The 16,537-nt window shown below is 50.9% G+C and overlaps 1 protein-coding gene across 7 annotated transcripts in view; it reads right to left on the bottom strand.

Moving 5' to 3' along the window:
• Positions 1-16,537, bottom strand: part of SH3KBP1 (SH3 domain containing kinase binding protein 1) — a gene marked incomplete at its 3' end in the record, with an annotated part of 345,340 nt that overhangs the window by 39,732 nt on the left and 289,071 nt on the right. For all 7 annotated transcript variants that reach the window (XM_079910179.1, XM_079910173.1, XM_079910175.1 and 4 more), the window contains 2 exons: positions 15,062-15,142; positions 12,353-12,512 (listed from right to left, as the gene is read on the bottom strand). In XM_079910179.1, coding sequence (XP_079766305.1) covers positions 12,353-12,512; positions 15,062-15,142 — 241 coding nt within the window. The remainder of the gene's footprint in view (positions 1-12,352; positions 12,513-15,061; positions 15,143-16,537) is intronic.

Genomic DNA, 16,537 nt, shown 5'->3' on the forward strand with positions numbered 1-16,537 from the left:
CAGCCATATTCTGAAAGGAAGGAGGTTGGGATCCTCCCGTCTCTCTGAATAAGTCCTGATCCCTCATGCCAAGAGCAGACACAGGCTTTCGGCTGAAATTATCTTCTACACAGGGCCAGAAACAAGCCTATTTTGAAAACACAGTAGGTGTAGTTTAAAAAAGGTTCTGATCCTTCCAAGTAGGGAAGCTGCAGCTGGTGTTTTGACAGTGTTCAGACTGTGGGTGTGGAAGCATTTTACAATGTCTATTTGTAAATGCCTTTCACTGTATTTATAGACGTTTACAACAAAGCTAATGAATGTCAGTTCCGAAAAATAGCAGAAGTTCTGAAATTCTTCAAAGCACACGTTTGGAGCGGGTGACACCCAATGAGGCTGCAGCCCTCGATGGTCCCTGTTCTCCTCCAGTCTGCCCAACACATGGGTACCATTTTGGCAAAAAGGATGTTACTAAATTCAACAAAAGAGGAAAAAGCTCATACTTTTGTAGTTTACTAGCTCCTGCGAGGGCTTTTTTTTTTTTATGGTGAGTTTCTATGCCCACAGCTGTTAAATAAAGGTATTGTTAAATAAAGATATTGGAACATGGTTGTCCTCACTCACCTCTGATTGTTAAATCAAAATAATGGTATTTTCTTGTATTTCTTCAGCAGGTTTGGTTATGGATATTTAAAACACGTGACTTGGATAGGCAACTAGCAACTAAGAGTCTCCTTGCTTCTCTGGCCAGGGACCCTAAATCGCAGGGAACAGGTTGACCAGCCCAAGGACACCCAGCAGCAATAAGTGGAACCAACAATCCCACAGAAGTAACAGCAGCACCTACGCTTTACTGACTGCCTGCCACAAGCCAGGCACTAGGATAAGCTCCTTCCGTGTATGATTCAATCGCCCCAACTGCGCCTTGAAGTAGCTACTCTGCATGGCACCCAGAGCCCCCTTCTGTGAAGGGCTGGTCGCCCCCGCCGGTGGAAATGCTGTTGGCCCCTCCAGGGACTACCTCAGCTGCAGAGAGCCTCCTTGGCCTTTCCAGCGTGGCCCACATTTCACGGTATAAAAGTCTCAGCCATCTCAGCCCAACATAAGACAACTCGGAGGGGCCATTTTAGCCCCAAAGCCCCCATGGACTTGGCCGAGGCTCTGGGGAGCCGGCGTCACAACTTTTCTCCCTCTGCCCAAAGCGGCTTCCTTCTCCCTCCCCACAGGCACTGAACCCTACACAGGTCTCGCATACTAAAATTTGCTTCCTGGAGAAGCCCACCTGTGCGGCCCTTCTTTTCATTATATAGATCAGGAAACTCAGGCTCAGTGACATGAAGTCACTTGCTGACAAAAGGTCATAAAACTAGTTGAACGGTGGGATTCTGGATTTGAACCTACTAACTCTGCCTCCGGAGCCCAAGCTCTTGACCGCTTCTCAAAGCTGCTTCACTCAGCCTCTTGGTCCTGGAGATGCTGAGTCATCGAGGATGCCAGACAGCCTGTGTCACTGCAGCTCACTGCCAGCTGGGTAAATCGCCTTTGCTCCCCCAGTTAAAAAGTGCTACTAATAAACAAAAATCCCATACCCGACCCACCCAGGGGGGCCTGCTCCTTCCACTCAGACCTGAGACGTGAGATGGGGCATGTGAACAGCTGGAAATGTGGAAGATGCGCCATGTGCATCCCTTGAGAACATGAGCTCAGCCAGTGGCATGCCCCAATTTAGCCCAAGTTGGGACAGTTAAGCCAAGACATGTGGCCTGGAAAAGATGCTGAAGTGCACAGGAAGCCGAGGCAAGCAAACAAGTGAATAAATAAATGAACAGCAGCACTGACAGCAGCAACTAAAAACCACCAAAAAGACCTCACACGCTTCTGGAGGTGAGTGGGGGGGTGAAGGGAAAAAGAGTGGACTGATTCCTAGCAAGCAGAAGATCCCAAGTCCAGATGATGAATCTTTTCTGCAGTCTCCGCTCCCTGCCCTCAGAAGGATCTATTACCATAATGTAAATGTCTGGGTTTTAAGTGCCTAAAAATTGTTATGGGCACAAAAAAAAAAAAAGGTTGGGAAAGAAAGGAAAGGAAAAAGAAATAGAAAAGCCCCATCCCCTGTACTCAGAAAACCACTGAGGTGCCCCCTTTGCATCCTCCATTTTTCCCCAGCTTTCATCCCACCAGGGAGTTATCTACTCATAGGGACGATGACAGATGGCAGATGTGAAGTTTCTAGAGATACCCTCTCTTCTCTCTTGCTCCAACCCCTTGCTCCTGGTCCAATCATGTGCTGAGGATGCGAGGTCAATGGAGATGAACTCTCCCTCCCTGCTTTCCTGGCTGCCCGCTCACAACATCTCAGACTTAGGCTCTGACTATTAAAACTGGGTATCTGTCTTTCTCTTTCTGACTTACTTCATTCTGTATAACAGACTCTAGGTCCACCCACCTCACTACAAATAACTCAATTCCGTCTCTTTTTATGGCTGAGTGATATTCCATTGTATACATGTGCCACATCTGCTTATCCATTCCTCTGTCGATGGATACCGTCTGCTAACACATATATATGGAATCTAAAAAAAAAGGTTCTGAAGAACCTGGGGCAGGACGGGAATAAAGACGCACATGTAGAGAATGGACTTGAGGACACGGGGAGGGGGAAGGGTAAGCTGGGACGAAGTGAGAGAGTGGCATGGACATATATACGCTACCAAACGTAAAACAGATAGCTAGTGGGAAGCAGCCGCATACCACAGGGAGATCAGCTCGGTGCTTTGTGACCGCCTAGAGGGGTGGGATAGGGAGGGTGGGAGGGAGACGCAAGAGGGAGGGGATGTGGGGATATCTGTATACATATAGCTGATTCACTTTGTGATACAGCAGCAACTAACACAACAATGTAAAGCAATTATACTCCAATAAAGATGTTAAAAAAAAACAACTGGGTAAAGATTACCTGGCTCAGGCCCCCATTTTATTACAGACGAGGGTCCTGGGCTCTAAGGCTGGGAGTTATGAGCCCAAGGCCACACAGCTAATTGGTAGCAAAGCTAAAACTGGATGGAAGCTTCTTGACGCCCAGCCCTGCATTTGCCCACCACGCTTGGGGCGGTAATAATCAAAATGCACATGTTTGATGCTTCTGGAGATTTTTCTCTTGCAAATAAGCAACATTAAGAGGGCTCCGCCCATCTGTGGAGGGAGCAGAGATGAAGCCAGTCCTTCAGAAGTGTTCTGTGAGGGGCCATTACTGCCCGGGGAGGTTGAATCCTTCCTTCAGGAAAGGACAAAATTGCAGCAGCAATGAGCCCAGTTTCCTTTGCTCATCAGCGGGAGGGCAGGAGCAGCCTCGCTCCCCTTTCCCAGAAATGTGGATCCGAAGGCTCTGCTGCTCCCGTGGAGCCCCTACACACTCACCCCACGGCCTAAAATGTCCCAGGAATCACAGGCATTTTTTGACTACAAACTTCCCGTCTAAATGTGGGGCAGCCTGAGCGAGGCCAGGGGCGCAGGAAGCGGGAACCGGAGTGGTTTTCCTGGCAGCTCTCCCCTTGCACTGTGTCCTTGTTTGGATGAGCACAAACAGGCTGGGCTATTTATGGTTGGTGAAGACACATTGGAAGGTGATGGGGCATTGCCCACTCAGTTCCCCTCCAAATTTCTGTTCTCTATGCAGACTCTGCAAGTGTGGGTGGCAACAGGCCTCCGTCTAGAGCCCATCCAAGGGCACAAGCCCCAAGCCCTTAAGGCCGAAGGACGATGACACCCGCAGCTCCCATCGGCAAACCCACAGCTGGGCCTCTCAGAGGGGCAAGGGGCTTTAGATGCTTGGAGGAGGGGATCTCATCAGCGCACAACTCTGAGAAAAGTTTGTGGGGTGTCACCTGGAGGAAGAGTGTTCAAAAAAATAGCCCATGGGAAAAGCGTTATATGAACCAATTAGTACCTGTGCCCGTGTGGGGCGTTAATATCCCCTACTGATTCCTTGCCTGCCTCTGGCCGTCACTGGCAGGAAAATCAATGTGGCTCAGACTGAGCTGAGGCTAAGCCCATCACTACTGTTGTTGGATCTTGCTGCAGGGAATAAAATTTATTCTAGGTGAGGATGGAAAGACGTATGGAGAGAAAGTTATACATACAAATGGAATGAGGCCGGCAAATAAGGTAGACATTTCTACAATGTGACAAGGTATTTTCCCCTGTGGGATTCCTATGCTCCATAAACCACCCACCCTCCCTCAGTGCCCAGCCTTCCCTGACGCTCTTGCGGCTCTGCTTCCACTCCCTAGAGACCTCTCGATGTGCGGTCTGAGGGCGTCCGTGTTTCCTCGCTCCCTCGGGGCTGCTGAGCATGGCCTGTTTGTCACCATGTGGCAACTCCTCTCCCTACAAGGTCACCCACTGAGCTCTCTCAAGGGAGGAAAAAAGACTGGTTGAGGGCCTCACAAGGGCCAGGAGAACTAGGTGCCCTGGGAGTGGCAACGGAAACTGAGACACAGAGAGGTGTGTACCTTGCCTGAAGCTACAGGGTAAGGAAGCAGAGGGGTGGGCTTTCCACACTGGTGGGCCTGGCTCTGAAGCCCAGTAAGCAGTGGGTGGGCAGGAGGCATGTCTTGCCTGGTTACTGTAGTTACTACCACCCAGAAGAGGGCCTAGCCAAATGGACGCACTTGATGAATTTCTGAAGTAACGAACGACACCACGCACAGCACACACACAAACACGCACGCACACACACACAGAGCACACACATACACACTGGATCCATATCTAGCACCCAATTTCCACCTTTCCCCCATGGCCGAGTTTATCACAAGACAAGTCTACACGTGCTTGGTAGCCCACCTGTTCTTTCTTCAACTCAACCCTGAGTCTCTCTCTTACCCCCAACAATTGTATAGAAACCACTTGACTGGGATCATCAAGGGCCAGCTAGTGACCAAAGCCCCTTCAGTCTCCCTGGCTATCACTTTGGTGGAGGTTCTCATAGCGGGCTTGGCTAACCAGCGGCGGCAGCAGCCCCGGGAGCTTGCTAGAAACGCAAATTCTCAGGCCTGAACCCAGACCTCCTGAATCAGAAACTTGGAGAGCAGCGATCTGTGTTTTAACAAGACCGCAGGTGATGCCAACGTACACTCAAGCGTGAGACCCACTGGCCGGTAGCTGCTCCACCCTCCCTTCTCGTGGCTTCCACGGCCTTGCAGTCCACTCACCCTTTTCCACAGCTCCTCGTCCTTCCTCCGCCCTGTAAGTAATGGTTTTCCCCGCTGTTGCCTGTACTCTCTCCTCTTCTTCTCTGTAATCTCCTGGAGTGATTATAGCCATTCCATGAGTGTAACTACCATCTGTGAGCCAATGACACCCACCTCTGTAATTTCTAGCCAAGGTCTCTCTCCTGAACTCTCCAAAGACATGTCTTGGTCCTGACTTGTAGAAAAGAAGGGAAACACTCAAACACCACATGCCACATCCCTAGGAATCTTTGAAAAGACATTTAGAATACTTGAGCAATCCAAACTCAAAATGATGGCCTGACCACCCAGGTACACATTCTATCTGCCTGCTTAGGGAACATTTGTGCGCACTCTAGCTATCTTTCTTTCCCTTTTTTTTTTTAAAATTAAATGATTGATTAGCTTAGAGCTAATAAGAGCAAAGGTCTTTTTAGTGCGTTCTTTTGGTGGGCATGGGGACCACACACCTCACAGAACCACCAGGACCTAGAAGTTTACTTTCTGCTAATTTGTATCCTGAGGGGCTTGAAGCAGCTGGGATGCCTATGTAAATCTAAAGAAAAATTAACTTCCGTGTGGGTAAGTTGGTCTCCAGAGAGACATCTGCCCTTCCCTAAGCACTTAGTTGATATTTGGCATATAAATGTTTACTTAATCTTTGCCTCAAGCTAAAATGTCTCAGGGCTCGTCACTAATCTCCCAGTGTTTCCCTGGTATCCAGGGCTCCCTCTTCATTACAAGGAAAAAATGTGCAATTCCACTGTTGCTCTCCCTGGATCCGTGTTCCAGTTCTCTCCATATAGCCTTCAGCCTTTCATGGGAAATGTACCTGGTGTGTTTAAGATTTAAAGCAATAGGCCATCTGCAAGTGGCACAGGTCTGGGAAGCCACTAGGCCTCCTGCCCTCAGCCTGGTGTCCAAGACCCAATTGCCCACCTTCTCACTGAGATTCCTCCTCTGACACAGGCTTCCACATCTGAAGTCAGTGGACAGTGCCCTCTGCGATGCTTGAGCCACAGTAAGCAACTCCATCCATCTGGAACCTCTTGACTTAATGACCTGCTACCGCCCTGACTATTGAAACTTTCTTATCATTGACTGTCATCAACTCCCAGAACACCCCGACATCCACCTGGGAGGACACTGGCTTCGAGAACATCAGCCTCACCTCATTTCAGCTCTTGCCATCTTCCTGAGCCTATGAGAGCCATGTGGGCAATCCATCCCCTCCCTCCCCTGGTCCCTTCAGCCCTTACGACCTTCATTCATCCTCAGTCACCCACATTCAGGGCGCCTCCCTCTGTGGATATGTCCATCTTCAGACCCACTCTGCCTCTGAAATTGTGGGCACCAACCTCCCCTTCCTGACCAGCATCTCCAGTACTTCTGGCCATCGACTTTCCCCACTTCCTGCTTCCACTCCATCCCTGCTCAGCTCACCTCCTCTTACTTCTTTTAGCTTCACTTCCTTCCTCTCAGTCCCAGAGCCCCTATCACTCAAGCGCTGCCTCCACCAGCCCCGCCCCTATCACTCAAGCCCCGCCTCCACCAGCCCGCCCCTATCACTCAAGCCCCGCCTCCACCAGCCCCACCCCTATCACTCAAGCCCCGCCTCCACCAGCCCCGCCCCTATCACTCAGGCCCCGCCTCCACCAGCCCCGCCCCTATCACTCAGGCCCCACCTCCACCAGCCCCGCCCTATCACTCAGGCCCCGCCTCCACCAGCCCCGCCCCATCATTCAGGCCCCGCCTCCACCAGCCCCGCCCCTGACTACTACTCAAGCCCCGCCTCCACCAGCCCCGCACTATCACTCAAGCCCCACCTCCACCGGCCCTGCCCCTATCACTCAGGCCCCACCTCCACCAGCCCCGCCCCATCACTCAAGCCCCGCCTCCACCAGCCCCGCCCCTGACTACTACTCAAGCCCCGCCTCCACCAGCCCCGCCCTATCACTCACGCCCCGCCCTATCACTCAAGCCCCGCCTCCACCAGCCCGGCCCCTGACTTCTACTCAAGCCCCGCCTCCACCAGCCCCGCCCTATCACTCAAGCCCCGCCTCCACCAGCCCCGCCCTATCACTCAAGCCCTGCCTCCACTAGCCCCACCCCTATCACTCAAGCCCTGCCTTCACCAGCCCCGCCCCTATCATTCAGGCCCCACCTCCACCAGCCCCGCCCTATCACTCAGGCCCTGCCTCCACCAGCCCCGCCCCATCATTCAGGCCCCGCCTCCACCAGCCCCGCCCCTGACTACTACTCAAGCCCCGCCTCCACCAGCCCCGCACTATCACTCAAGCCCCACCTCCACCGGCCCTGCCCCTATCACTCAGGCCCCACCTCCACCAGCCCCGCCCCATCACTCAAGCCCCGCCTCCACCAGCCCCGCCCCATCACTCAGGCCCCGCCTCCACCAGCCCCACCCCTGACTATCACTCAGGCCCCGCCTCCACCAGACCTGCCCTATCACTCAGGCCCCGCCTCCACCAGCCCCGCCCCTATCACTCAAGCCCCGCCCCCACCAGCCCCGCCCCTATCACTCAGGCCCCGCCTCCACCAGCCCCGCCCTATCACTCAGGCCCTGCCTCCACCAGCCCCGCCCCTATCACTCAAGCCCCGCCTCCACCGGCCCCGCCCCTATCACTCAGGCCCCGCCTCCACCAGCCCCGCCCTATCACTCAGGCCCCGCCTCCACCAGCCCTGCCCCTATCACTCAAGCCCTGCCTCCACCAGCCCTGCCCCATCACTCAGGCCCTGCCTCCACCTGCCCCGCCCTATCACTCAAGCCCCGCCTCCACCAGCCCCGCCCCTATCATTCAGGCCCCGCCTCCACCAGCCCTGCCCCATCACTCAAGCCCCGCCTCCACCAGCCCCGCCCGTCCCCGCCCTGCCAGTTGCCTGCCCCTCCACTCAGAGCGCTGGCTGCTCTGTACTGCAGCGGACAACAGGCACGGCTCCCTGGCAACTTGGGCCAAAGGTCCTGCTCCCACTTGCCCGCTCTTTGGGAAGGAAATGAGATTATTTACAACTTGGGTGTCCATGTTTGGGAAGATTAACAAACCTGTTCTGGTCTCTTCAGCCTGCTTCTACCTCTTTCCCCATCGGGTTTATTTTCTTTTGAAGGCACACACCTGCTCTGCCCCTCAGGTTTCTGGCTCGCTGCCTCCAGCTGCATGCAAACTGCTAGGGCTGAGGACAGCCTGCTTCTTTCCAGCTTTTCCTTGGATTTTTTTTTCTTTTGGACCCTTCTCCCAAGTTTCAGGGCCTCTTCTCATGGGGGTTTCTGACCCCATCTTTATTAAATCGATAATGCACATTATGAGATATATAACGTCACATGTCAGTGTGTGTGTATACAACACACACACACACACAAGTTTAGGTATATTCTGTCATTTGAAATATCTTTATGATCAAATATCAAAACAAGTGAGTAGGCGCTATACTTTTGAGACTCCACTTTCTCAAGCGTGAAGATAGAGGTAGACAGAATGCTCTTTGTACCACGACTACCTTAGTTATATGGTGGGCTGGACGAGACCAGCAGACACTGTCTTTATGCTGTGAGATAATGACTGATGCATCCCCAAAGCACAGACTTTCAAACAAAGGCACTTATGACCTAGGGGAATCTCCTAACATCATTCAATTTTTAAATCAACTCTGGTACTAAATTTTTTTGGAAAAAGTCTCTTTCTTTCTGTTAAATTTCTACCTACATTTACTATCTGGAAGTAAGTATGTTAACGGCATGCTGCTACTTGCTCAGATGGACACAAAATCGCGCAGGTGTCCTAGTTCCTTTCGACATGATTCCTGAAGACCAGAATCTATAATGGCCGAGCCCCACCGTTACTAAGATCCAGAACAGTGCCTGGTATACAGTAATCCCTCAATCCATTTCTGTTAAGTAAATGCATCTAAAAATGACTCCCCTTTTCCTAAACTTAGGTATTCCTTTTTCTAAAAGATGCTAGTCCCTGTTTAAATAGAAAGAAGCTGATCTCTTCTGGAAGCCACATTTGGCAGCGAGCTTTCTGGCTGGTGAGAGGAAGCTTGAGCCCAGACATTGCAGCTGGAGTGGCAATGCCTCATGCCTCATTCCCAGTAAGAGCAGCAAACGGTGACCGTGTGTCCATGTGTTCAAACATCTGTCTATCCATCCGCCCATCTACCCATCCAGTCAGGTAAATCCTGGCGAGGATTTGGGTTTGCACAGCAGACAATACCCCTTCTTGGAGGACTACCGACACAAAACTGTTTGACTGTTAACATTCCTACCTGAACTACCTTGGCGGAACAAAACAAGTTCATAAACCAGTATACAGGTTGGTTGTCCGATGTAACTGCTTAGCAAAAAATATGAAGTGCATGAGATACTGAGAAACAGCAAGCCCTTCTTCGATCTTCTTAAATTTTTTTATGTTGAAATCCATGGCACACTAGGTGACGTAGAACATAAGATGCACATGCTACAGAGCTTGCACAGGGGCTGGGAAGGATGACAGGAGAGCAAAAGTGAACAAAATGTAAGCACTGGCACCTCCCCCCTTCTTAGGAACCATGGCATTCAACAAGTGTATTAAATGAGCCACTACCATATGCTCAACCCCGTAAACCATGTGGAGATGACAAAACACACTCTTGATCTGCTTTAAATCTGGTAAAGGAGTCCGGGGGTGTGAGCATCCCAAGTGGCACAGCGTGGGGCCCCGCACCAGGCTAAACACGGGGTGTCAGGCGTTTGGAGGAGAGAGCAATCGTGAGAGATAAGGGAAGGCTTCCAGAAGAGGGGCGTGCTAACTGGGCACTTAAGTCAGGGAGCACTAACGGATGCCTGAAAAGCAGCCAGGGAAGGAGGGTGGCACTGTCAAAAACCTGAGATTCTCACAGCGTGGATGTGGACCGGCAGCATCGATTCCCAGACCTGCCGGATCAACGACCGTGGGGGTGGGACCCCGCAATGTGTTTGACCATGATCTCCAGGTGACGCCGATGCACGCTCAAGTTTAAGAACCACCAAGTTAGAGCAGGCACCATCCTCCCTTCAACTGGCTGTGCAAGCGGGCAGAGAAGGTACCGGCTCCTCAAATGCTCCCAGCCTTGCCCAGGGATTGGCAGGAAGGAAGCGTGGGGCTTGCCTCTCACTCCCTCCTTTCTGCAAACCAGTGCCCTGGGAGCTTGGGAGGTCGGGGACTGCCCACCCTCTCCCAGGCCGCTCAGATGCCACACACAATGTAAAGAACAGTTACGCTTCCCACTGCTTCCGTACAAACCCCTCTCACGCATCTTCCTCGGTGGCTCATTCTGATCCACAGCTGGATCGTGGGAGGGCTGGAGGTGGGGAAGAGCTCAGCAGAGGCGGGAGGAAAATGGGGCTTCTGTGAGCCCAGAGGGTCGGAGGTTATCATTCATTCCCCGCTCCCGTGCAGGTCTAATCGATGGCTCGCAAGGCCTGCACCTATCTCCTAACGAGACGGTTGAGAGCAGCCTTTGAAGGCGCAGAAGCCATTGGAACTGCACTTCGCTTCGGATCGGATCATTAGAGCAGCAGGAATATTCTGGAAATCGTTACTGACTTCATCGAAATGCCTGTGGTCCCTGGAAGACTATAAGAATTTGGCAGAGTGTGGCTTCTGCCCTCCTTTCACCCACCACAAAGCGATGTACGACCCCTGCTGCTCCCTCCTCCATGTTTGTGCAGCTTGTGTTCTCTTTGGAAGCACTTAGGTTTACATAAACTTTTCCTTCTGAGGTGCGAGCTCTGGGCCGACCACGCTACTGAAGTGGCCCTTGCTAAGGTCATTGGGGCTGGCAAGCGGCCTCATTGTGCAGATGTCCGTCAGCAGAAGAGGACACAACACGTAGGGGCCTGACCCACTCAACAGTGGCCCTGGTCCCGTTAGTTTCCCCTGGGGTCATCATAGGGGAGCAGTTGTTTGATTGGATCTGGGGGGACACCTGCCGAATGACACAAGTGAGCCAGCCGCTCCTCCAATGGGCTCACATACCTGAGAAAATTTTGTGTTATGTGTATTTTACCACGATTTAAAATTTTTTCTAAAATGTACATGAGCTATTTTTGTTTCACTCCAGTATACCCAGTTTGATACACAATCATAAATAAGACAGTGAAAGTAAAGTTGATTTACAGGCCCGAGGCTACATACTCGGAAATTATATCCTTCCATCCTTTTACATGCATTCCATGATCCTCCACAATGTACAGACAGGGAAGGTGAGGAGAGAGGCGCAGCGACCTGCTGGGGCTCCCACTCCTACTATGACGTGAGCCTGGAAGCCTGCCTGACTCTAGCGCGAGGACACTGAAGCCCCATAAGATTCTCACCATGCAAACTTAGCTCAGAAGAACAAAAATTTGGTGAGTGACTGTGTGTTGATAGGTCCATGTAAAGACCTCTAGGCCACCGACTTGCTCCAGTATATTACATCAACACGTATAATATGCATGTAATGGTAGAAAGTTCCAGCAATGAACTTGTGGAGAGAACGTGACACTTCCTTGTCCTTTGTGGTGGGCATCTCAGGTCTGGAAGGCACAATGTCCAACTCTGATTCCGTATCACTAACCCAGGTGTCCGGCCAGCCAGTGAACAAATTTGAGTTTTGCCAGGCCCGTCTCAGAACTCGTGCCTGAACGAAGCATGCCCCTTGCCTTTGAGGGTCTCATAGTTCGTGGACATGGACACTAAGACAACATTTGCCAGACTGGGTCCTGGGTCCCACAATAGGGCTGCACAGGCAAGAGCAGAGGGAGCCTGGGAGTGTGGAGGGGGCCACCCCAGAGCAGGGAGAGGGCCAGGAGATGGAGCTGCCAGTGAGACGCACGCACCCAAGCCAGCAGGACATTCGGAGTGAAGGCGGGCACGCCACCCGCACTTCCGGTCGGAAGGGCAGCTGGCCTTGCTCTAAGGAAGCACAGGGGGAAATCCCCACGCGTGAGCAGGGCCTAGATGCCAGGACCTGGATTCTCATCTCTAATCCTGAAACCCACGCTGCGGCCCCCAGCCTCACACCCGCTTCTGCCTGAGCATGGGAGCAAGGACCCAAGTGGCTGGAGTCCAGCGTCCTGCGGCTGCCCTGCCCCCGCCCCCACCCCAGCGTCAAGAGCGGAGCAGTACCTGGTATGGGTCAGGGGACCCGCTGGTCGCTCCGGCCTCCTCGGGGGCAGCGCACCTGGTCTGCTGAGAGAATTGGTCTTGGGTGGCCGCGGCTTTTTGGGCGGTATGGCAGGAACAGAAGGCTTCTGTAAATCCAGTTTTGGCTCTCTCTCTGGTCTTTCTTTAAGTCATTGTTTAAAGAAGCATAAAGAAGACAGATAGAACTAGTGTAAGTGACAGTACTGAAGACTGCCTGTTTTCTGCTTAAAAAAATCACTGACGCTGTTTGCCAAGGTCAGGATAGAAGGCGAAGAGCATCATCTATTCTTGGTCAAGTTAGAAAAAGACCTATGGGCCCTTCCGGCCATTGCCCACCCTTGGAAAACTCCTACTCATACTTCATGGGGCCTACTCACATTTAGCCTGGCTGAAATGTGACACGGTCATGTTCCCTTCTCAATGGCTGGACCCACCCTCAGAGGCAGACTTTCCTACTCCCTCTCCTGAGCTGCGAAGGACAGCCCCTTATAAACGGGCTCCACTTGAGTACTCTCTGGGTGTCTGCATGCTTGCCATGGCCTGCAGGCAGTCAGCCCCCACGGGCAGGGCCCACGTCTGGCCATCTCTCTAGAACCCGCACGGTGCCTGGCACTGAGCAGGTGCTCGGTAAATGGCTGATGGGTTTGGTCAATGACCCGCGGGACCTGTTGGGTGTGCAGAGGAAAGAGGCCTGGCGTCTCCCAGGTCAGCCTGTGTAAAGCACCAGGAGCCAGCAATTAGTTCTGGATTCTTCCTGTGCACAGTTTCACCTTGGAAGGTAGACTGGGACTGCACAGGTATTTGGTTTCTGAGGGTTTTGGGTGTCGGAGCTATTAGAATGAAGTTAAAGCCAGATCTGGTGCCAAACTGGGCAGTGCTTGGCGGCAGCTTCATGTTTTATGTCCCCATGTTTCTCTGTAAAGGTAGAGCTTCAGGGAGCTGCCCACTGGAGGACAGGCAGCATCCCTGTGCTCACTTGGAAGCTGGAACTGTGAACACGTTTTACTTGCAAACACAAACTCACGTCGTTTGGGTGACCAGGCAGATTGGCAAAGCTTTAAAAAGCCCATCAGGTATTGTACAGACATCACTGCTCATCCCCACAATATTTCAATAAGGGAACCTGCTCCATCCAGGAATGCTGGGAACGCTTTTACTGGTCCGCAGGGACCAGAGGAGGCACCAGAGGAGGAAGGGCTCCGCTAAAATACAAAGGAGGGGGGATTCCTCCTGCCTCCTGGGATGGACGGGAGCTCCAGCAGCCTGCAGAACGAATGCGAGAGAGGGTTCGTGCCCACCTACTAGGGAGGCCAAGCCTCAAGGTGGGGCTGGTTTGCTGTCTTCCCTGCTGCTTCTGACCAGGGCTTCTGTCTCCTGACCCACTGCGGCACAGAACAAGGCATCACGGGAGGGGAAGGAAGCAGAAGTGTGTGGCCACTTGGCCAACCAACTAGGGCGGTTGTTCACACGTAAGCCGAGTACATATGCTAGTCACCATGGAACAGAGCAGGCAGTGTCCTCATCACAGAGCCTGGCTATGAGCCCAAACCAGCCATGTGTCTTCCGTGAGGACAGAGGCGGTGTTTGGTTATGTCACAACACGCTCACTTTTGTCAAAGAACTATTTGTATGGTACACACTCAATAGCTATTTTTTCATTGATCTGTGACGCAGACCTGGCCTTCACAATGAGCTTCCACAACTCAAGTTTTAACTGTTCACTGTGAAGGAAAGAGGTGTAACTTCCTAAGAACTCGCAATGTTGGCAAAACTTCTGGCAGGCTGATATAAAATATTAAATTTCACAATAAAATTTCATGAGGCCACCCAGGAGCATCTCCAAATAATTACATTCATTAATTCAGCATTTCTCTTGTGACTTACAAATAACTGCTTTTTAAAATGGAATTTGCTCTGCCTCCTGTTCATAATAATAACGTAACGCTTTCCCCGTAAAAATGTGTGATCAATCAAATCTTAGACACCTAATAAAATGAGTCCTTCCACAGCATGCAGATTTCTTTGGGAGGGACGCGCAGACCATAGGAGTCAAACACATTCATAAAACTGTGTGATACAGGTTACGGTACTTCCCTGAAAATGACATTTTTGACCCCGTTAAGGGGACTGTGGGCACTGGGCTGCTTCTCCCAGTTTTGCCATGCCACCCCCTCCCTCAACATTCCTGACCGAGGACATGTGTCTGCAATATAGTAGCCAGCGTCAAAGGCCCAGCAGTGACTGACAGCTTTCATTGGTCTGGATGGGAATTTCTCTAAGCCACACCCACCCATCGGCAGTTAATGAGCACCTGGGGCACTAGGCTGGCTGGGAACCGTGGCCGGTACAGCGGGGCCCTCTAGGAACTTACAGTCGGCATGCGGGCTTCAGGATGCCGCTGGTGTGGGGAGGGCGGTGATGGCAGGAAGACTGGGATGGAAGAGCCCCAATGTGTTAAGTGACTAGGCTGGTTGTTTTTCATTTGATGAGAAATGCCAGCCCAAAGAAGCACCATATAACCCTCTCTCCTATTTCTTTAGAAACAGGAAATTTAAAAGCAATCAAAACAAAACCATAATCACCATATTCCCAAGAAAAAGCACATTCTGTGGGGAATAGGGACCTAGCCCTGTGACAGACAGCTCTGTCTCTTGCCGTTCTAGAAGTGCCAACGAAGACCTGATCTCATACCTTTTTCTTCTGTTCTATTTGGAAGCGTTTCTGGCCTTTCGGGAGGTATCTTTTTAATTTCATGTTTTCTTTCAGTGGTACCTGGCGGGGAAAGGATGGCAACGATTAGGAAATGTTTCCCCCATCCATTTATTAGATGCACTAGCGTTTTAAATATTTATCAGGTACAGCAGAGTCAATAGGTTTTTTTCTTTCCTAAGCTGAGTGCTGGTGTTATCTGGCAAACACAAGCTGCTTAGAAACGGAGCAGAAGCCATTTCTGGCATATGTCATTAAGTTTGCCTGCCTATGCATCCTTCATTTACAAGAACACCACTAATATTTATTGATATTTAAATCTGACTTCCTTATGCATCAAAGTAGTCACAGGAGACCACTTGGTGTAGGTGGGGAATGTATATAAATAAATAAGCAAATCCACGGGCATAAGAAGATTGCTGTTTTATGCCACCAAATTTGGAGTGGTTTGTTATGCAGCAATAGTAACTAGAACGTGTATTTTTCTTAAATTGAAGTTTAGTTGACTTACAATATTATATTAGTTTCAGGTGTACAACACAGTGGTTCAATATTTTTATACATTACACACCATACAAAGTTATTAAAATATTATTGACTATGGGCTTCCCTGGTGGCTCAGTGGTTGAGAGTCTGCCTGCCGATGCAGGGGACATGGGTTCGTGCCCCGGTCCGGGAAGATCCCACATGCCGTGGAGTGGCTGGGCCCGTGAGCCATGGCCGCTGAGCCTGCGCATCCGGAGCCTGTGCTCCGCAACGGGAGAGGCCACAACAGTGAGAGGCCCGTGTACCGCAAAAAAACAAACAAACAAACAAAAAATTTATATATATATATATATATATATATATATATATATATAATTGACTATATTCCCCATGCTGTACATTACATCCCTGTGACTTATTTATTTTATAACTGGTAGTTTGTTACCTCTTAAACACATTTTTAAGTGGAGGGATGTACAGAGAAGATACGGTGGTTCTCCCTAGGTCCTTTGCATCTGAATCCCTCAGGTATTACATTTTCCCAAATGTGCCAATTCACCCTTCCTCTTTACACGCCTGGACCACAGCTGCTTCCCGCACCAGGGAACTTCATCAGTGTCAGCGGCCTCAGGTCCGTAAGAGTACTTGGAAAATAGCTAAAGCATGAAACACATCACAAGTACTCCTCTGATTTATGGACTTGGTTGAGTGCTTGACAAACTCCTTATATGACCAACCCTATGGATGTGTGCTTGGTACTAAAATCTCAATTACACAGCATCAGAAGCCAAAAGAACTGAAAATAAAACCCACTGAACACACACTTTACCTTAACTCTTTAATGACTCACTACAAGTTAAACACTGTATCTGATTTCTATCAATTCTGTATCTGATTTTTTTCGTCAAATAACCAAACACAAGGAAAATAGGAATATCTACCTCCCCATTACAAAGCAGTTCCCAAGATTAT

This window comes from Stenella coeruleoalba (genome assembly GCF_951394435.1).
Source record: "Stenella coeruleoalba genome assembly, chromosome: X".
Classification (NCBI taxonomy): Eukaryota; Metazoa; Chordata; class Mammalia; order Artiodactyla; family Delphinidae; genus Stenella; species Stenella coeruleoalba.